Raw genomic sequence first — 22139 nt, forward strand, 5'->3', positions numbered from 1 at the left:
TGACCTTAGCAAATCCAGGCTGATGATCAGAGATAGCAAGTGCTGTGACTTTTGCTTCCCTAGTCCCTATCCAAAACCATTATCACTGTACTGTGCATGAATATGAAGGACTAGCATGTTTACAATGGAGATTTCTCATTAAAACAGCATGTCCCATATACATGTTTTCTCAGTGCTGATGTAGTATATCCACCTCAGCTAGGCTTTTTATTTGCAATCTATGAGGTACCACACTTCAGCTAAATAAGAAACATTTATGATGAAAGCTGGCCCATCACTCACTTCAGTGTATCCAAGAGAAGGCTGCAAGAGCATTGTAAAGCTTTTTAAACATCACACTGCTTATAAGGCTGAAAAACACAGCTAAAGCTACTTACAGTTCTACTTTGGCTATCATTTATTATGTATCAGATGGATACCCATCTCCTCAATCCTGCATGATGTACAATGAGCAAGAATTGTTTGGCTGAGCAACTGATTATTACTTCAAGCCTACGATTTTAGATTACAAGCAATGCATACAAATTCCCCAATCATGCAGGATTAGTTGGATTAACAATTTCTCACTTAAACGTAAGTGCATCGTTTATAGGACAAGCAGGCATTCAGCTGTTGCAAACAGAACCCTGTCTGCCCTGTTCACATCTGCTTGCCACTTTACTTTCAGAGAGCCCATCAAGGATGAAGCATGTGGCCTCGATATTGTTAGTGTTTGTAAATAGCATGTATAGCAAGCACAGCAGAAATTATACATTCAATTGCAAGTACAAACATAACTTCTGCAGACACTGTTCACATAAGCCCTCGCAGCAGAAGAGGAAGACAGGCAGGTAAAGAAGAATTCCCAAGAAAACCCACAATGGTGGGGTTTATTGTTTTATTTTTTCTCCTGGTTACAGCTCTGTTGGATATCTGGTTTTATGCTGGGATAAGAATAGCATCAGACTATCAAACCATGTATTTGTCTTGTTATGTGTCCCAAAAGGCCAATACTGACATCTGGTACACAAAGTTACTACAGACCTTAACAGTGTGATTTATTTTTCATTCTTAAGAAAAGATGCAATGCAATTACCCTTTCACAAAGGAAGAACGTGACATAAATTGTCCCTTAGCTTTAACATCTCCTGCTGGTATTCCCCACTCCCCCAAATAAGGGGCTTTCTGAAGTCCCCAGCATTTGCACATAAAAAAAAAAAAAAAGCAGCAAGTTTTACATGTCTTTTTTTCTCCTTTCTCCTTTTTCCATTTGACTTCAGAGGCTGTTTAGTCTATCCAATTCATACAAGGCTGGATGTACAATTCTAATCTTCTGTTGCATTACCATTGCCATTTCAAAAACAGCATTGGGAGATGTTCAAATATTTCAGCTACCTATCTAGCAAAAAAGCCCATTGCTCCCAAAAAAGAGCACCAGGACAGACTCAACACTTCGCTGGGTGATTCCTCCAACTTGCTCTAGAAGACGTAGATAAAAATGAACACCTGAATACCTCACTACATATCCTTAGAACTTTTTGCCCTGTAACACAGAGCTGCTGGCAACTGTGCATCCTTGCACTATTTATCAAGTTTCCTTAATTTCTTTCTCGCAGAAGTGACAAAAGAGCTTAGTCTCCTTTAGGGTGCACAGAGGCCACTTCAACTTTGAGTAGCAGAGCAGGAGAAAAGTCTTTTCAATTCTGCCCCTGTGCTTCAGTTTTTTCCAGTAGTATCAAAGTGTCCATACAAGCTGAAGTGACTTGGTATCAGCCATGAAGTAGAAAAATAATCAGCCTAAAATAGATGGAAGAATCATTTGTGAAGGCAGTGCTTTTTTCTGACTAAGGTCAGGAATGAAAAGCATCTAGAGTTCTCAGGTATGAGGTAAATTTACAGATCCCTGGCACAGCAAATTCACAGAGGAATTTTTAGAAATATTTCTTTTTCAGAACTTTAATCCTAAACTGTACTTTTCCTTAAGTTATAACAAACAGATAACAATATTTTAATGTCCCAGAAATGGATCACAATCCAGCACCCTTTTTCATGTACAGCACTAAGTTAAATCAGAGGAGAATAGTTTCAGTGAACTACAAGTTAACTAGAAGCTACTCTGACAGAGCATTTTGAGAACTCAGTCTGATAAAATCTGATCAGTCCCTTATGCCACAGCACACGGAATCATAGGTCCCAGAAGGAAAATAGGGACTAGCAGCTTCAAAAAGGAGTGAGATAGGAGCATGCCCAATCACATCAGCTTGATCTATACACCGGAAACCAGCAGTGCATCTCCTTCAGGTCTGTGCACATCCTTCAACTACTCTTGAGCTGCTCAGACCACGAACCATTAAGAAATCAGCAAAGACACTGAAGAAAGCAAGACTTATGAAATCTGTGCTAATCCTTCAAAAGGTAGCTTCTCTTTCTCATTATTCACAGAATCTTGGTTTTTCTTGAAGCATCACAGCAACTTCGACACATGAACAATAATGTTGCATCTCTCACAGTCTTTTTTGCCAGGTTTCAAAATTCCTTCCTCAAATGATCAGAAAGGAGAAAGTTACTGACTAAAGCTAAAATGAAGACAGAAAGCCTGATTTTTTACATCCAATCCTTGCTTGGGATGTGCCAATTTAAAGATTCATCCAGTCTACTAAAAAAATACAATACTTCATGTCTGAATGGTAGGTATTCTTTTAAATTATAATAACAAGAGGATTATCCTAAAACAAATTAGTCTTTAACTGGTTTACAGAGAAAATACGAATATGCTAGGAATTCATCTAGGCAAACAGAACAGTGTATATTTTATAAGTACTGTAATCATCCGCTTGTTACTGGGAAATAAAAACAAACAACACTTGCATAATAAAACTGTATACACATCTTAATGAAAGTGTGTCATTATCTCCTCCTGGCTTTTATACAACAATCCGCATACATCTTAGGTCCAACACACTGAGTTTTACACCAATTACTGCTTAAACAGTTTTGACATTTTAAGTAATCTATATTAGTGTGTGGACTCATTAAAAGAGCAGTTAATAGTATTTTACAGAGGTCAAAATTATTAAGATCTACCAGAAAGAAACAATGCAGAACTGATCACTCTATAGATTCTGAAAAAACGAGAAACTAGCCTCACAGTTCTACAAATCATTTCTACTGGAAGCTAAAGGATTAGACTGATGTATATTTCCCAAGCTACATCTGTCATAACATGTCCAGAAAAGCAACCAGCCCTCTGAGCAAGAACGGGCACTTTGGGAAATCGCTTAAATAGCACTGAGCTCTCAAATAGCACTTTTATGCTTACTACATATTTGAATAGACTCAAATCCAGAGTGTATTTCTTATCACCTTCACATTTGAGTTAAAGATAAAAATTTAAAAAGGAAAAAAGAAAAAGTATATTGAGAATTCCTCAGTATACCAGAGATTCTGGGTATTAGTGCTACGGCCAGCAAACGTACGGGAGCGCAGAGCCAGCAGAACTCTTTCAACCCTGAGTCACAAAGACAAATGGGAGGAAGTGAGCCCACAGGGGCACTGCCTCTGCAGAAGTCTCATTCTTCCATCACAGAATCTCAGTCTTAGGGCTTTTACATTCTTCCAATTGCAATTTCAACCTCACCTACATTTTGTAGAACATTTTACGGTTAGTCTGCCTAATGCTCCTTATGCAAACACATTACTCATTCAAGGCATTACTTTACCTGCACCTAAAGGTACGACTTAGGAGACCTTCCACAAATAATGGTCCAACATTGGAATGGACCACATATTCTGTTACACGTTAAGCTGCTGCCCCAAAAGTGCAAATGTCTCCAGATAGCTCCCACACAGAAGGGGCTAGCCTTGAAAGCTCTTGCTCAGTGTCATCTGCCCATGGTACTGCTTCCACAGGCACAAAGAGTCTGGGGCTGTGCATTTGCCTTGCCACCTGAAACTTCAAACATAGCATCTGGCTGCCTGCCGGACACCTGGGGCCAGCCCTGCTCCGAATGTGCAAATGTCTCCAGATAACTCCCACACAGAAGGGGCTAGCCTTGAAAGCTCTTGCTCAGCGTCATTTGCCCATGGCACTGCTTCCACAGGTACAAATAGTCTGGGGCTATGCACTTTCCTTGCCACCTCAAACTTCAAACATAGCATTTTGGTGTCTGCTGGATGCCTGCCGCAGCCCTGCCCCGAAAGTGCAAATGTCTCCAGATGGCTCCCACCCAGAAGGGGCTAGCCTTGAAAGCTCTTGCTCAGCCTCATCTGCCCATGGCACTGCTTCCACATGCACAGAGTCTGGGGCTGTGCGCTTGCCTTTTCAAGGGTGTTTTCAGTCTTTTTTTAAAAACAAACCAAACAAGCCCAAACATTTTGGGCCCTCAAAATTCTCCAGTGGAAGAACTCATAAACTACAGATTTAACAAATAAGGAACAGTGCATACACCCTTTAGAGATAATCCATAGAACACAGAAAACCAAGGATGTAATGTATCCTGCTTCATTTCATGGAACCAGCATAAAAGCTGGGAAACCAACCAGAAAAAGGGAAAAGAAACAGCTCTTCTCATCCTACAAAACGGCCGCTGGAGTTCTCTACAGGTTTCCTACAATTGCTGTTATACCTATGGATCACAGAATGGTTTGGGTTAGAAAGGACCTTAAAGATCATCCAGTTCCAACCCCCCCTGCCACGGACAGGGACACCTTCCACTAGACCAGGTTGCTCAGAGCCCCATCCAGCCTGGCCTTTAACACTTCCAGAGAGGGGGCAGCCACAACTTCTCTGGCCAACTCTGAAGTTGCAGGGACTCCAAGCAGATATGCCTATTACCAGACAATAAAATGATTACTGTTGAAGTGAACAGTACATTTTGACTTCTTACTAGCTCCTACATGACCTACGAGATACTGTAGAACAGAATAGTTCAGTTGGAAGTGACCTACAACGATCATCTAGTCCAACTGCCTGACCACTTCAGGGCTGACCAAATAGTTGGTTAATACTTTGTAAACACTTGACATTTTGTGGATATACAAACCCCGTAAGTCCCAAGTGCAGAGTATAAAACCCCCTTCCTTCAGTCAAGTCAAGCATTACAGCAGAGCAAGCAGACTCTGCTTCTTCTGCCCGAGGATTCCACTTCCCACATCAGGCTCCTGAAGACCTGTGACCTGACAGCCAGATGCATCTGTCCTTGGATGGCACGGGGGCAGATGGGATGGGGAAACAGACGGACTTACGAATGGAAGCATGGCACCAGTGTTGCACTCGGGCTACAGGAATGTATTAGCAGAAGTACCATTTTAAAGACTAACCTGAAGGTTTCCAGGACTAAGTCAGTGCTCACAGGTACATCCCTGTCAAATGACCCAGCTCATTATCTGCATTTCAACACATGCATGTTGCTGCCCAGTGACCAGACACTCAGCTCTACCATATAGCAACCTGATCTAGTGGAAGGTGTCCCTGCCCGTTGCAGGGGGGTTGGAACAAGATGATCCATAAGGTCCCTTCCAACTCAAACCATTCTACGATTCTACGGCTTGACACTCTGGTTTGCCACTGCAGCTTTGATGTGGCACAGGAGTTTTGGATGAGCAGTCGTGTGACAGCCTCACAGCAGCATGAGACCCATTGCTGATGAGATGCTCATCAAGACACATCCAGCTACAGGTACTTTACTTTTTCAGGTTTTTAGTAGCAGGCACGTAGAAAGAGGAAAGTCACTGGAAAAACTCATTTAGTCTCTGATTTTAGAGCAGCTTCATTAAAACTCAATGCAGTGGAGCCATTGATTGAGTCACATTAAGAGAACCTCAGCTACCCTGAAGTACTCTACGGCTCCAATCGAACAACCCCTATCCCTCAAGAAACATCAGCTACCCTGAACAGGAAGGTAAAAGTCTCTTTGCTGCTCTGTCTCACAGTTCCAGAAATGGCACTAACCTTACACACCAAACTAACAGAAAAGAAAAAAACAGAGGATTTTTTTTTTAAATCTCATAAATCATAGTATTTATTAAACTATACTCCATCACAATAGTGAAAAAAAACCCAACAAAGTACAATTTCATTCATAGAAATTCATTTCCTTCACTAATCTACATTTGTATCTTTACAGGCAGAAATGTGGCTTTGTTACATGATTCATTTTTCTATTTTGTTTACACAAAAAATGAAAAATACACAGAACATCTATGTTCAAACTGTCATAGACAAACAAATGAAATAAAGGAGAATCTAATTCATCTATGAAATCTTGGGAAGGAAATTCAACTACTACTAAAAGCATTCAAGTTGCTTTGGTGAAGAAATATTACCTTCACCATTTCTTCCAAAGCAAAGAACAAGCAAAGGCAACGTCCATTCCCGCACAACTGAGCAAGACCTATCCCATGTAAACACTAAGTCCAGAAGGACTGCCCAAGGAGAATCAGAACAGAATTCTGTCTGAAGCCTGAAAAATGTTGCCTTTATTTAACAATTACACTTAATGCTGTCGAAGTCATGAGATTCCCAGGGGCTGAATTCTCCATCTAATAAAATAAAAAATTTAAATTTTTTAAAAGTGCAACACAGGCACCTGCAATGTGGTTTTCCATGCCCTGACCTCCCAATGCATGTCATTTGCCCGAGAGACTGCTGACTGGGAGAGGAAGCACAGTTAAATACCATTAAATTCTATTCTTAGCTTTTTATCAAGGCTAATTACAAGACTGCCAACCCAAAATGTCATGGTGATTTCTCTGACATAATCATCTAGCACCCAGGAATGGAAACTACCAATCCATTTTGCTAACAAATATTAGGAAACAGAGATGCTCATCATGAATATCTGACATAATCTTTATAACCTCCTGAGCCAAACAAAAGATACAGAATTAAAGGCAAAACAAACACCACATGCAAACAACAGAAAAACATCATCAACAGAAAACTCCCCACCTTTAAAATATCAACAGCATTTGGGGGCTCAAGAGAGCAAGCAAACAAACAGCTAAATGATATTAAAATACAAAGGAAAACAAAACCAAACAGCTATATAACATGTTTTGCCGAATGACATAGTTCAATCCCTAGAAAAAAAGAACAGAGTCTCAAACACTAAGGCTGAGCCTGACCATGAGGTTTTACGCTGGACACCATCTGAGACCTCATGGTGCTACAATGCAGAAGATAGTTGTGTCTGGGATTACCATCGTATCACCTTGACGAAGCTTTCTCTTCTCATACTTTTTTATATTTTCCTGAAAATAAATTAATCTGTGAAACTAATAACTACCATGTTAAGAGGCCTCTTCTTACTGTATTTTTTTTTATTCTAATGCTTACAGATGATTAAAATAAACTCTTTACAAGGAGTTTCTGTATGTGTAACTGTGCATGCACCTGGTGAGTCTATATATAATCCATCCCCGATGGTTAAATACTCCCACCTCATGGCCTCTCAGTCTTTGCTCCAGAGTATGGTCAGGGATTATTAAATGATGTTAGTGCCCTTGTTATCTGACGACACAAACCGTACATTCAGCAACTCGAAGGGAGGACATCTCACTGCTTTTCCCTCTTTGCTGTTTTCCCAAAAACCCAAAGGAAAAACAATGAAATAAATCTCATTTTAGATACACCTATTTAAACCAGATTGACAGAAGATCATATTCAATTAGACACACACATATTCAGTTAGAGACACAGGGGTTTGGTTTGTGCACACAGCAGAAACTGTGACATACAGACAACTAAATCAAACAGAACTGCTCCCCGTTCCTTGCGCGTACTAGCTTACTTTCAAAAAAATACACTGATGGAGGGGTTTTCTAATTAGTACAGGGGGAAATATTAGCAAGTAGCCGCTCACAAGTGGGTTTCCCTCGGGCAGCTCATCTACCCGCAACCGACACGCTTCGAAAGACACAGGACCGCTGTCACCACACGGAGAGGGCTGGCGACACCGGCACCGGCAGTTACATAAACCGCTGCTAAAAATACACTCGGGAGGCCTGGGGCGGGCAGCGGCCGGGGCCGGCAGTGCCGCCCGCCGGGCGGCAGCCCCGCAGCGCCGGGAGCGCGGAGGGTCCCCTCCCGCCGGGCCCACCCCAGAGCCGCCCCGCCGGCGGCGCCGCTCCGCCCGGGGCCCGCGGCGAGGCGCGGCCCGGCCCGACGCGGTGCCAGGGTGGGGACGCGGGCGGCCCCTGCTTACCACCAGCACGGGCACGCCCGCGGTCAAAGAGTAGAGCAGCACCGGGGGCACGGCGCTGCGGTCCTCCGGGCCCGGGTAGGGCTTTCGGTACGCGCCCTCGTAGCAGAAGAAGCCTTGCACGTTGACCGCGAAGGTGTCCGTGTACTCGAAATAATAAGCCAGCATCACGGTCCCTGCCATGATCACCATCTGGAAGTAAAGCATGCTGGTGAGCAGAGGGGGCACTCGCACGCACGCGGGCTCCGGCGGCCGCGGCAGCCCCCGTCCCCGGCGGCGCGCTCCGCCCGCTCCCCGGCGGCATCCACCGCGGGCGGGGGTGGCTCGGCGGCGGCCGGCAGCGCGGGCAGGCCCGCGGGGCGGGGAGCGCGGGCAGGGCAGGGCAGGCGGGGGCCCGGCCCGCCGCTCCGCCACCGGCTCCCGCGCGTCCGCCGGCTCGTACAGCGGGCGGGCGGGCGGAGCGCGGCGGCGAGAGGGGGCGGCTTCGCTCCGCCCCGCTCGGGGAGCGGCAGCCGCGCCGGGCCCCGGCCCGGGCGGGGGGCTCCGCACCGACGGCGAAGGGCGATCTGAAAGTTCCCGGGCCTCGGGACGGCTCCCGCGGCGCAGCCCCGCCGCCGCGGTCAGTAAGGGAACCCTCGCCGCCCTCCCCCGCCTCCTGCGGGCGGCGGCTCCGCGGGTCCCCCTCGCGACACCGACCTGCACACCCGCATGGCGGGCGCGCGGGCAGGGCCGCACCGGAGCTGCCCGCCACCCCGCCCCGCCCCGCCCCGCCCCGCCGCCGCACGCAGCGGCCGGGGAGCGCCGGGCGCTCGGCTCTGGTCGGCTCTGCGCGGCGCGGCGCGGCCCGGCCCGGCCCCGGCCACGGCCCCGGCCCCGGCCCCGGCCCCGGGCGTGCCCGGGCGGGCGAAGGGGTGACCGCTCTCTGCCGAGGCGGTGAAGGCCTCGAGATGGAAATACCTACGCTTTCCTACGTGGGCAGCTATTACAGCAATTAACGTTTGAAGCTGTCGTTTAGCCACTCTAAAGAAAATGGGTAGCTGGGCAGGAAGCTATCCTTGCCCAAGTAACATCCCAGAGTAAGAGGGAGTCTGCTCCTATGCTGGGAGAGACACACAGATGGGAACACAAAAGAGCTCCACTTAAAAATACAGACATGGCACATACGCGGGTACTGAGGAACAGACAGCTGTGCCCGATGCTTGTACAGATTCACCCATGTGCGGGCTCTGCTCTGCATTCCCACAGCCGACAGATAAAAAGGTAGAAAGTTACTTAAAGGTAATGTTATGAATGTTAGGTGGCCGGGAAACAGTCTTTATAGGAACACATTAGCCTTAAAGATTCCACTTGGCTTACTTAGTAAAGGCTGTTACAAATAACAAATGAAATTTGATGGCCCTCTTCTATAATGCTTAATCATTCTTCTAGTGGTGTACTTTTGACTGTTCCTTTTCCTCCCCTTTCTGGAGAATTTTGTTCATATTCAGTGATGTTAGTCTCTGTGCATTTATTTTTAATCAGCCCTGGAAGAACACTCTCTTCATGCCTGGATTCCACACCCAGTCTATTTTTATGTGTTCTTAACATACTCCCCAGAAGAATCTAAATCGTGTCATTGGCCTGGCACTCACCAGACTTAGCTGGATAGCTCCCTACCTTTGTGAAAAATACGTAGCAAGGCATGAGACATCTGGTGGTGAGTTCTGCCTAGCACAGAGTTTATTTTCACCATTTCTTTAGCGCAGTCCAATATCTGTTATCATAAACATAAAAATCTTAATTTCATCCTGGAGATTGCATGCAAATACACTCATTGCTAGGATGTAAGGCCTGAGCCGAAGACCTGAGCAGGACTGCAACGAGCACTAGACGCATCTCTTCAGCTCCGTTTGAGTGGGTGACTGAGAGAAACACTGGTGGCCTATTTCTTTCAAAAACTGGCATTGGGGGAAATCAACCTTTTTGCAGTAACCAGCTAATAAAATACTCCTGCATTTTTCTATGACAAGCCCACTTCTATTTATAGATATACCAATGGAACTATTAGAGGACATAAAATGTCCTGGTTTTACAAAACTTATTTGAAGTTTCTGTCAAACTCTCTGAAGGGCTGTGGATCATAGATTTTGGAAAGAATTTTCACAGGTCACATAGTCCAACAACCTGCTCAACACAGGCCCTGTCAGATCAGGTTGCTCAAGTCCAGTCAACTGTGAAGTATCTTGAAAGACGGAGATTCCCCAGCCACTCCAGACAACTTGTGCCAGTGCCCGACCACTGACATGTAAAACATTTTTTCCTTATATTAAACTAGAATTTTCTGTGTTCTGTCCTGGGGCTGCTGCCTCTCCTCCTGTCACTGGGAACCTGTAGTGAAGAATCTGACTCCCCCTTCTCGACACCCCAACATGAGGTAGATGTAAACAATAGTAAGAAATGCCCTTGGCCTTCTCTCGTTAAGCCTAAACAAAATTAATCACATTTCTGGTGGTACAGGATTACATCTGTATCCTGAGTGCTCGGTCTTTTCTGCCGATACACAAACGCTAGCAAGTATATATTGGTTGCCATTAAATGAACTGTAAGACTATTAAAGGAATTAAGGGGCATTACAATGAAGAGAGTTTGTCTTGATGCTTTTCTCTTACTCTGCAACAGTGACACTATTTAGACTCTAACATGTAGCTTCCAATTATTTAAAAACACGGTGTGCAACAGGCCAGAATAAATCTATTAGATACAATATTCACTTGTATTATTTGTCTCAATCTAGTGCCCATGTTTCAAATGTTACAGGTGGACTGGCCATTTAATAGAGTTACAAACCAGAGAATACAGGATTTAAGTCAAAGAGTAGTTTTAAAGTCAACTTCCTTGGTAGTCAACCCAGAGTGAGATCAAAGTGATCTGAGTCAACTCAGGTCACTGATGAAAAAAACTAAAACATTAAAATGTCAGGCTCTGTTTTTCATTCAAAAAAAATGGTGCTACATAGGCAAATTGATTAACTTGATGCTTCACTGAGGAGTTAAGGGAATTAATTAATTCATTTTTCTAACCTCCAGTTTTTAGAGTAAAGATCATTAGGTAAGAAAAGTAGTCAGGTCACCTTGTTGAATAGCAAGGGGCTCAACTACAGAGTAGGTGACCAGATGCAAAAAAATAAAGCAGATGGCATATAAGCATTTAAATGATTTTTTTCTTTGAGAGGTCTGTAAAATTATGACTGTTTCTGAAAATAATGATGAACTGTGTATTTATTTTCATACAGGTAAAGCCTGGTCTGGCACTGTCATCGTTTCTCAGCCTCTTCTTCCTCTTCTCCCCTTTTTTCCTTAGAAGTCCGAAAAGCTTCATTTCTTGCAGCTGATAAAGTCAAGTTAAAATCTGGATTAGCTTCAGTCTGACTTGCAACAGTTGAAAAACATAGATGTACTTGGTGCCTGCTACTGTTCTCCTCATAGAAGTTGACTGTTGCACTATGTGTAATAATGAATGAGTAGAAATGCTTAGTAATCCATAGGTAAGGCAGGTCCAAGCTACACAAAATGCTTAGCATATTACAAAAGCAAAAAGACAATAACTCCAAATATTGCTTTATTTTAATACTCATAAACAAATTCTCATTTTGTACTTTCTAAGCATGGCCTGCACACCAGTGGCTTGCTTTCATGAATATGCAGTTAGTTGATCAAGTAAAACCAGAACTACACTTTATTACAACGAACATGGTGTTTATTGGCTGCACAGCTGAATACGCAAACATGTATTAAATCAAACAAATAGAAGCAGAAGAACACAATCCCCAGTGACTAATACAGCCAGCTAAAAATATTCTGCAGTCACAGTATTCCCTGCTGATTTATATCAGTAATATGAAATGACAGCAGAATGGCGGAGAAAAGCTCAGAACCAAAATTTTTTGTTTCAGAAGGCTACCGGTAAAATTGTCAGTTGAAACTCAGATGACAGACAGACTCTTTTTGAAACTAACTTTCCTGGGTATAGTGCCACTGATCTTGGAGCAGGAGTTCCTCTGATAGTCCTTAGAGATTTATCTTGTTCTTTTCATTTGCTACCTAATTTTAGGTGAAATATCAACTCAAGAGACACAATGTAGAGCAGGGCAGACAAACAGAAACCTTAGCTGCATTGTTTTGCTATACTTTGAAATCATGACCTTCATTATAGGGAGATTTTTCCAGTTCCAAACCAAACTCACTAACCTTTCATGTGCTTACATCACCACTTTTTATATATTTTCTAACTATAAAATATTGCTATGGCAAAAGGCAGTAAAGAAACAAAGCCAACCCAACAAAGCCTTCTCAATGGGAAGAATTAATATCAAATCATTGTACAGCAGGATGGCTATGACTTGGTCGCCATCACAGAAACGTGGTGGGACAGCTCACATGACTGGCATGCTGTCATGGATGGCTACAGACTCTTTAGGAAAGACAGGCCAACAAGGAGAGGTGGTAGAGCTTCTCTGTATGTGAGGGAGCAACTGGAATGCATTGAGCTTGGCCTGGGGGCGGACGAAGAAGGAGTCGAGAGCTTATGGGTTACAATTAAAGGACAGCCTCATATAGGTGACATTATTGTGGGTGTGTACTACAGGCCACCTGATCAGGAGGAGGAAGTTCATGAGGTCTTCTACAAGCAGCTGCAAGCAGCCTCACAGTCTCAGGCCCTGGTTCTCATGGGGGACTTCAACCACCCTGACATCAGCTGGGAAGACCACACAGCTACACACACACAATCCAGCAGGTTCCTGCAGAACATCAACGATAACTTTCTGATGCAAGTGGTGGAGGAACCAACAAGGAAAGGCGCTCTGCTGGACCTTGTACTAACAAACAAGGAGGGACTGGCTGAGGATGTGAAGGCTGGAGGTAGACTCGGCTGCAGCAACCATGAAATGGTGGAGTTCAGGATCCCGCATGGAGGAAGCAGGGCGATAAGTAGGATCAAAACCTAGCTAGCTTTGGCCTCTTCAAAGAGCTACTTAGAGGAATCCCATGGGCCAGGTCTCTCGAAGGCAGGAGGCATCCAAGAGAGCTGGTGAATGTTTAAACATCACTTCCTCCACGCTCAGGAGTGGTGCATCCGCCTGAGAAAGAAATCTAGAAAAGGAGGCAGGAGACCCACATGGATGAGCAAGGAGCTTCTAGCGGAGCTCAGGTGGAACAGAAAGGTCCATGGAATGTGGAAAGAGGGGACAGGCCACTTGGGAGGAGTACAGGAATGTTGTCAAAGCATGCAGGGATGCAACAAGGAAGGCTAAGGTCCACCTGGAATTGAATCTGGCAAGGGATGTCAAGGACAACAAGAAAAGCTTCTTCAAGTACACCAGCAGCAAACAGAAGACTAGGGATAATGTGGGGCCGCTGCTGAACGAGGTGGGTGTCCTGGTGACAGAGGATGCAGAGAAGGCAGAGCTACTGAATGCCTTCTTTGCTTCAGTCTTCAGTGCCAAGGCAGGCCCTGAGGAATCCCAGGCCCTAGAGGTAAGAGAGGAAGCCTACAGAGAGGATGACTTTCCCTTGGTCGAGGAGGACTGTGTGAGGGATCGCTTAAGCAATCTGGACGCCCACAAATCCATGGGCACCGATTGAATGCACCCACGAGTGCTGAGGGAGCTGGCGGATGTCATTGCTGAGCCACTCTCCATCATCTTTGAGAGGTCCTGGAGGACAGGAGAGGTGCCCGAGGACTGGAGAAAAGCCAGTGTCACTCCAATCTTCAAAAACGGCAGGAAGGAGGATCCAGGGAACTACAGGCCGGTCAGCCTCACCTCCATCCCAGGAAAGATGATGGAGCATCTCATTCTAGAGGTCATCATCAAGCAAGTGGAGGAAAAGAAGGTTATCAGGAGTAGTCAGCATGGATTCCCCAAGGGGAAATCATGCCTGACCAATCTGATAGCTTTATATGATGGCATGACTGGCTGGGTAGATGAGGGGAGAGCAGTGGATGTTGTCTACCTCGACATCAGCAAGGCTTTTGACACTGTCTCCCATAACATCCTCCTAGGGAAGCTCAGGAAGTGTGGGCTGGATGAGTGATCGGTGAGGTGGATTGAGAACTGGCTGAATGGCAGAACTCAGAGGGTTGTCGTCAGCGGCACTGAGTCTAGTTGGAGGCCTATAACTAGTGGTGTCCCCCAGCGGTCTGTAGTTGGCCCAGTCTTATTCAACTTCTTCATCAATGGCCTGGATGAAGAGTTAGAGTGTACCCTCAGCAAGTTTGCTGATGACACCAAACTGGGAGGTGTGGTAGATACACCAGAAGGCTGTGCTGCCATTCAGCGTGACCTGGACAGTCTGGAAAGTTGGGCAGAGAGGAACCTGATGAAGTTCAACAAGGGCAAGTGCAGGGTCCTGCACGTGGGGAGGAACAACCCCAAGCACCAGTACAGGCTTGGGGCAGACCTGCTGGAGAGCAGCTCTGCGGAGAGGGACCTCTATGTGCTGGTGGACGACAGGTTGACTATGAGCCAGCAGTGTGCCCTGGCTGCCAAGAAAGCCAATGGGATCCTGGGATGCATTAAGAGGAGTGTGGCCAGCAGGTCAAGGGAGGTTCTCCTTCCCCTCTGCTCTGCCCTAGTGAGGCCCCATCTGGAGTACTGTGTCCAGTTCTGGGCTCCCCACTTCAAGAAAGATAAGGAGCTACTGGTGAGAGTCCAGCGGAGGGCTATGAGGATGATGAGGGGACTGGAGCATCTGTCCTATGAGGAAAGGCTGAGGGAGCTGGGATTGTTTAGCCTGGAGAAGGCTAAGAGGGGACCTCATAAATGCTTACAAATATCTTAAGAGTGGGTGTCAGAAGGTAGGAGCCAGACTCTTTTCAGTGGTGCCCAGCGACAGGACAAGGGGCAAAAGGCACAAACTGAGGCATAGGAATTTCCGTCTGAACATGAGGAAGAACTTCTTCCCTCTGAGGGTGACGGAGCACTGGAAGAGGCTGCCCAGGGAGGTTGTGGAGTCTCCTTCTCTGAAGATATTCAAGACCTGACTGGACAAGGTCCTGCGTAGCCTGCTGTAGGTGACCCTGCTTCAGCAGGGGGGTTGGACTAGATGACCCACAGAGGTCCCTTCCAACCCCGAACATTCTGTTATTCTGTGATTCATCCCAATGTTTTTACCTTTCCATTTACCTCTTTCATGGTTTATCAGAGTGACAGCAGATGAAAACCCCATTGCTGTTTCCCTGTTCAATCTCCACACTGCTACACTAAACCAGCCCTTTCTGAAGGGAATATTGCATCTGTGTTGATGGCGCAGCAGCAGGGAAGAGACAGAATGAACCAAAATCTTTAGAGACCTCTTGGCTTTATCCAGGAAGAAAATTAGGAAAAGCCCCCTAATTTGGCAAACAGTAGGAGAGAGTTTGCATGCAAACTTGCATACAAACCTTAGAAGAACATTGTATAATACTTAGTTATTTGATGCAAGCTTTACTCTGCCACTGTACAATGGTCTCTTCCTCTGTATTTAATAAAAGCCATTTTTAAGAGGTAACTAAAAGGACTTTTAAATTGTTTAATTAAATGGTTTAATGATATGCAGTGACTGAAGTCCTAAAGCCGGGGGCATTTACTGCTAAAATTTATGCTTCTAGGACCATCATAATGAAAGAGAAAAATAATTTTCTAGCAGTTGGGGCACAGGACATAATCAGAAATGAGGACTTGCCCAGAACACTTCCAGTATGATTCAAACAAGTTAGGCACCAAATCTAAGTTTTTCATATGGTCTTAGTATGTAGTTCACAGAGAGAGACAACTCCAGTATGTGACTAAGCTCTACTACATTAGGGCAGGATGAATCATCCTCTGAAAATGTCATGCATTCTGTCCTAAGAAATACCAGCCTCTGATGATACAACTTGCAACAATAATGAAACAAGCTTTGATGACTAGCTTACACTAGCACCCTTCTTTTAACAGGCTTTAGTGAGATGTGATCAGTTTTTCTTTCACCTGCACATACCTAAACTCCAAAACAGGAATTATACTTTTTAAGAGTGACATAGGCAGAAAAAAGTCAAATTAGTAGCAGCATAAGCATTAGTACTGCATTCGTATTGCAGTATTATGTGGAGCTAGACCCTATTTCCATAGAAGAGAACATTTTGCCCCAGTAAGCTTGGGCACCTCATACAATGCAGTGCAAGTATATGAGAGAGTGAGCAGATGGAGATGAAACAAATGAGGAGGAGGACAAGGCAACAATGAAATTATTGAGTTTGATATAATGAGTAGCAGTCACAGCACATTAGTTGCCTAGTCAGTGTTTACAGCAATAAGATAATTAATCTTCTTAAAACTGCTTGCTGTCTTCAAATTAAGGAGTAGTATTGCATGCAAGTTCTTCATAGGTTAGAATAGAAATTTGGGATGCCAGAGGGACACTGTGTACATCTTGAGAACTAAAGCCTGCCTGTATTATTAACATGTCTACCACTATACTGTCAAAATAAAAAAGTACAGAAAATAGTTTTGCCCATGTGAAATGAAATGAAACACTGATATTTGAAAGCTCAAATATGGACTATTTAATCTTACCTAAGATAAACTAAGGAAAAAGCCTACCACTTAGAAAATTATTACCACAGCTGTGAAGTTATTTTCATTGGTAGACACATTTTCAGTAACTGCAATGTTATACAAACTGACTGTAGACTTGGCAATCTTTGGCTTAATTGATTTGATGAAAATCATGAGTACCTCAGGATTTTGGAATAAACTTCCTCATCTCATTCACCCAGAATATGATCATTCTTATCATTTCTTTTGATGAAAGAAAACCTCTTTCTAAGGTAATCAGCAATATCTTCAAGATTGATGCAGCAGGTTACTGAACAGTAGGTGACATAAGCAGAGCTCTAGCCTATTCATGGTGCAGCAGTCAAGAGGAAAAAAAAAAAAATCACACAGACCTGCCCTGTGCATTACACTGTATGTGTCTGCATAGCTGATTTTGTACACAATCCAAAATCATTTTGTACAATGCCTGAAGGTTTTACAGAACAATCCTACAGCTCCCTCTACATATTACTGAATTAATTTCACTCATTTGAATATGGCTGTTTGCTGCATTGTAATTTGCCTTCTCCTTTGTACCTTTTTATTGTAAAAAGTGAGACTAATTAATACAATTTATCGGCTAGACATTCTGCACAGCCATTAAGGGGATACACTTAAAGTAAATTTTTGCCCACTCCTCAAGATTCTACATTGTCTCTGTAAAACTTTCATCAATCTGAAAACACAGAGTATGAAGGAAGGAAATGGCCAGCCCATCCCGCCACTTTGCTCTGGTTACTTATGCTCTCACCCACTGCTTAGCCACCTATAGGAACTGGACTATAGCAGTCCTCAGTGCTTTTAGACATACTGTAAACACGTTGCTCAAAGGTCTGTGAGCAACAGCTGAAGTTACCAAAGAAGCAGAGAAAAACTTCTAACTGAAGGAGACCTTGTTCAATTTGCAGGAACACTTGTGTGAAAAATCACACCCTGTCTGCTGGCAGGTTTGATGTTTTATAGCCTGGTCTCTACCTGAAGAAATCCACCCTCTCATTTTTAAATTCCACACTTAAACAGAAGTGTGACTAATTTTTAGCTCTGTACACTTGCCATCATTGTCTTTTGCTAATTCCATGACTCGGGAATAAAACATTCTGAGATACTGAGGAGGGGAAAGGCAAAATCATTCAAAAGCATGTAAAAAGAATTAGACTGTCAGTTTGGCATGGGACTCTGCATCGAATTGTGAGGTCTTCCTTCCAAGACCGAGGATTCCTCAACTCAGGGGCAGCGGCATGGTGAAACTTGCAGAGTTATCTCTTTGCATAACCAAGCTTGGCCCTTAGCAATTGTATCATGAACAGGTAAGGTATGCAAGACTCCGAAGGTACTTTCAAGCACTAGTCTGTAGGTAAAATTGAGTTAATCCACTTACTAACTTTCTCTCAAAAGGGAAAGACAAATAGGCTAATATCATAAATTATGCACCATAATCACTGCCTACTTCCAACTCTGGTTATTTAATGTGTGTGGCTCATCCTGGCAGAAGTCCAATACATCCTCTGTAACAGTTTCTGCTGGATAAGCTCACAGACAGTTGTGCGGTAGAACTATTTATGTTCTTACAAATTATACCAGACATTTCTCATTACCATTACACCTGAAATTCCATTCCCAAGTTGGATATTATCCATTACGTCATAAAATTAAGATGAAAAGCATAGAAAGAGCAAGTTCAGGATACTTCTAGCCAGTGGTTCAATGGAGAAAAAGAGAAAAAAAAGCTCACAGAATTTGCTGAACAGAATTACAGACACTATTCATTGCTACCAGGTAATTGTTCAAGAGGGCTAGAAATAGAGCTGATGATTTTCTTAGATTACTTTGAAAATTCAAAATATTACAAATATTTAAAGTCCAATTCATAATACTCTTCATTCAGAACTCACCTCTTCTGTATCCTGGTGTAGCCCTCAGCATTCACAATCCAGAGAGCTACAAGAAACACAGGTACCGCACATTTCCATTCAACATCAAGACATTCATGTTACAGTCATGTTTTCACACACATCCTGTCTCTGAAAGATGTCCTTTCTTTTGTAGCTTGTTCATGAGTGTCCAGCAGGTGATGAGTGGTCTTCTCCAGCCTTATTGATTCTATGGTTCTATGAAAGATGAAAACTTAAAGTCTAGCAACAAAAAGTAGTCAGCTACAAAGACACAAAGCATTCGCACAGCCCTGTAATACTGCTGTGAATGAGCCCATCACCAGGCCAGTGAGGACACACCTCACAGGAACTTCCTACACTGGGTTGTTTCACAAAGCCACATTTTTCATGCTCAGTGCAGGACAGATGCCTATGCACTTTGAGAAGCCCCCACCTTCTGCAGAACACCACCTCTACAGTACTGCTTGTGGCTAGAAGGCTAAGCCCACATCAGGACTAAAAAGACAACCTTTGTTTAAGGCATTAGGCCTGCGCACACTGAAGTTAGCAAGTTAATTTCTCCAAATGACTGCATTCCTACAAAATAATCATTGCAGGAAGCATCCATTTCCATCCATTGCTATTCAGATACTTTCCTCCTATCAAGGTATCTCCATCCTTAGAGATATACAAAACTTCACTGACAAGGCTCTGAGGCACCTGACTTAAAATTGAAGCCAGCCCTGCTCTGAACACATGGGTGGATTACATGTCTGCCAGGAGTCCCCTCAAACCTAATTTTTCCTGTGATTCTGTAACTTACTGCTGATTTGCTCAGACCCATAGATTTGCAGTCTTTGGTCCTAATGATTACAATCCCTTCTAATGGTGATTCACTGCAATTATTGTAATTCACTTGATTATTGTAATTCATATCTAAAAATAAAATAATATTTCATCTAAATTGGTGAATTGGTACAAAGTCAAACTGCCTATCTGCTTACGCACACTGGTAGCAACAAAGATATCTCTTAATTTTCCCCCTTCTAAATGGACAGTACTCTATATATATATGTATCTGCTCCAGTAAGATGCTACATAAAACCTGTTACAGGATTGGTCCTTAAAAAGAAGTAATCTGAGACGCTACACCTTTGACTTGGTCATCATTTTTAATGATAATTACCTTCCAGACAAAAAGTCTTCTGTCAAGCATTAGCAGGAGACTCAGGAAGGCAGCAAAGAAGGAAATAATTTAAGCAATTGAAAAGTCACTTCTGAGAGACATAGCAACAGCCTTTGCTGCTTTGAGAAGTAAATCCTGAACTGCAAGGAGCAGCTGGCAAGGTAAAGAGCCAGAGTAATAAAAAAATAATAAGCAAACCAGCTTTTGAAGATCCTTTGTGGTAACTTGCTATCATTGGTACCATGAATAACCAAAGCTTTCAAGCTCTTTGCTAAATTAACTTACTTGAGATTGTTTCTCATTTAAAAATATTCTGTGTTTAACAAGTTGTTAGGCAAGAGGGTAAGAAATTTATTAGATTAGAATATGAGTGTCACTGACATAATAGGGGACATTGTCAAATGTGTTATGTAACAAAATATAGGCTTGTTGGTTAACACGTGACTCTCTACTTTGATCACTACTTTTAAAAACCCTTACTCGTTCAATGCCTTATTCATCCAGCTAGCCATCTTAACTCCAGACAACTGACTGTGCTAAAAGAAAGAAGTAACAAGAAGTAACAAGAAGATCATGTGTGAAAAAATGATTAAAGAAGGAAAGTGAGGAGAGATTTGTGCAAGAGTACTTTTACAAAGCTGGCAAGAATATTAGAAGTTGAAATTACAAATTTCTTGTGGGAAAATGCAACAAGTGGGGGATTATGAAGGCACCTGCCAGAGCAAAATGATTAAAAGGCAGCAGCAGCTCAACAGCTCACACAGGCAACTGGTACACTGGCATGACAGCAGGACAACAAGAAGAGAGCTTGATTGTGCATAGGCAGCCTGGCTCTTCGTAGGCCTGGCAGGTGGCAGAGGGGTAAGAAGGCCATATCACTGGGACAGAAGCAAAGAATATAAAATATCTTCAGGATTCATTTTGGGAGAGGATTGATACCTACCAGAACTAAGACCAGTATGTCTTTTCTCTTATGACCGTCTAGTGATTTTACTCACGGCCTTAAAGCATCATGCAGCTTTTACACTCTTCACATTGCCAGAAACTATCATTCTTAGAAGCAGATAAGGCTCATTTACTTTGAACTGACTGCTGTGTGAGAAAGCTGTAAATATGAAGTACAGCTACCTCAGAAATAGAGACATTAAAATGTTATTAGTATTTGGTCTTTCTCCCCTCTCCCCCCAGTAAGAACTGTTAATTTACAGAAATTAAATTGAGTAGGAAATCTGAGTCCAGAACACAAGGGCTGCAGAATCAGATTCTCACTAAGCCAGCACAAAAATTAACCTTTGGCAAATGGAGTGGGCTGTTGCTAAAAAGATACAACCATCCTAGGACGCATAAATATTATGGCATTAACCTTTTCTTCATAGAGCAATGCCAATATCCAACATGCTGAATACTGCTTCTACAGTAACTAGGACAGTATCCAAATTGGATTTAAGCAAATTATTTAGCTTATTATGCATCCTAGTGTCCAGTGTTTAATTCATTAGGAATATTTAAAATTTCAGTTACCAAAAAAAAAAAGAGTCATCCAACAGAAATAGAAACATTATCAGATTTGTCCCAACTGACCTTGGCATTAATTACACAGCCAAAGTCAATAGTAAGTTTAGAAAAACAATGTATGCTGTATTATGTATGACTCTAAAAAATGCATATCATCCACACCAGTTTTAATCATGAACTTTCTACTTAATATCTCAACTGTTTTACAATAATATTGCAACTAGCAACTCTAGAAACAAGGGTAATGAAAATAGGGATGCAGAGTAGCTTTTGTCATATAATCTTCCCCAAAGATAGAAAAATATCTCTGAAGGAGAAATTTTCATTGCTGTTGATACACAGCAATTCAGTCCTGCACCAGTAGTTGTATCTTACTAGTTTTATGTAATGAATAGGTACTTCTGTACAATCTTTTTATTTCAGTTTTCAAGAAAAATATGATTAGTGTGGGTGTTTTAAAGAAGTACAGAGTAATAAAGCTTATAAACCAACTGGCATAGTTACGTTATACAAGTTCTTAGAAAAGACTTCCCCTGTCCAAAAATATGCCTAAGCATACTAAAAATAACACACAGAGAAAGGGAAGTTCAACTCTTTGTTCACATCCAATAGGTACAGAACTCCTGATGCCCCCCCTTCTTCTAGGATAGCCAGCAGGAGAGGTAAACCAGCAATTTTCTTCTCTCTTCGTTTCTCACAGTCAGGGCTGGAAAAGTCATTGCATCAGAGAGAAGAGCAAAAAATGTGGAAACCTCTTCAGACTTCAAGACAATTCCAGAAAAAATTCATTTATG

General features: G+C 43.2%; 1 protein-coding gene across 8 annotated transcripts in view; it reads right to left on the bottom strand.

The window, feature by feature from the left end:
• PLPPR5 (phospholipid phosphatase related 5) overlaps positions 1-8477 on the bottom strand; it is a 103232-nt gene extending 94755 nt beyond the window's left edge. For all 8 annotated transcript variants that reach the window (XM_075425003.1, XM_075424998.1, XM_075425000.1 and 5 more), the window contains exon 1: positions 8184-8477. In XM_075425003.1, the coding sequence (XP_075281118.1) occupies positions 8184-8387 (204 nt within the window). In that variant the 5' untranslated portion in view covers positions 8388-8477. The remainder of the gene's footprint in view (positions 1-8183) is intronic.
• Between the last annotated feature and the right edge of the window lie 13662 nt (positions 8478-22139).

This window comes from Opisthocomus hoazin, chromosome 6, assembly GCF_030867145.1.
Source record: "Opisthocomus hoazin isolate bOpiHoa1 chromosome 6, bOpiHoa1.hap1, whole genome shotgun sequence".
Classification (NCBI taxonomy): domain Eukaryota; kingdom Metazoa; phylum Chordata; class Aves; order Opisthocomiformes; family Opisthocomidae; genus Opisthocomus; species Opisthocomus hoazin.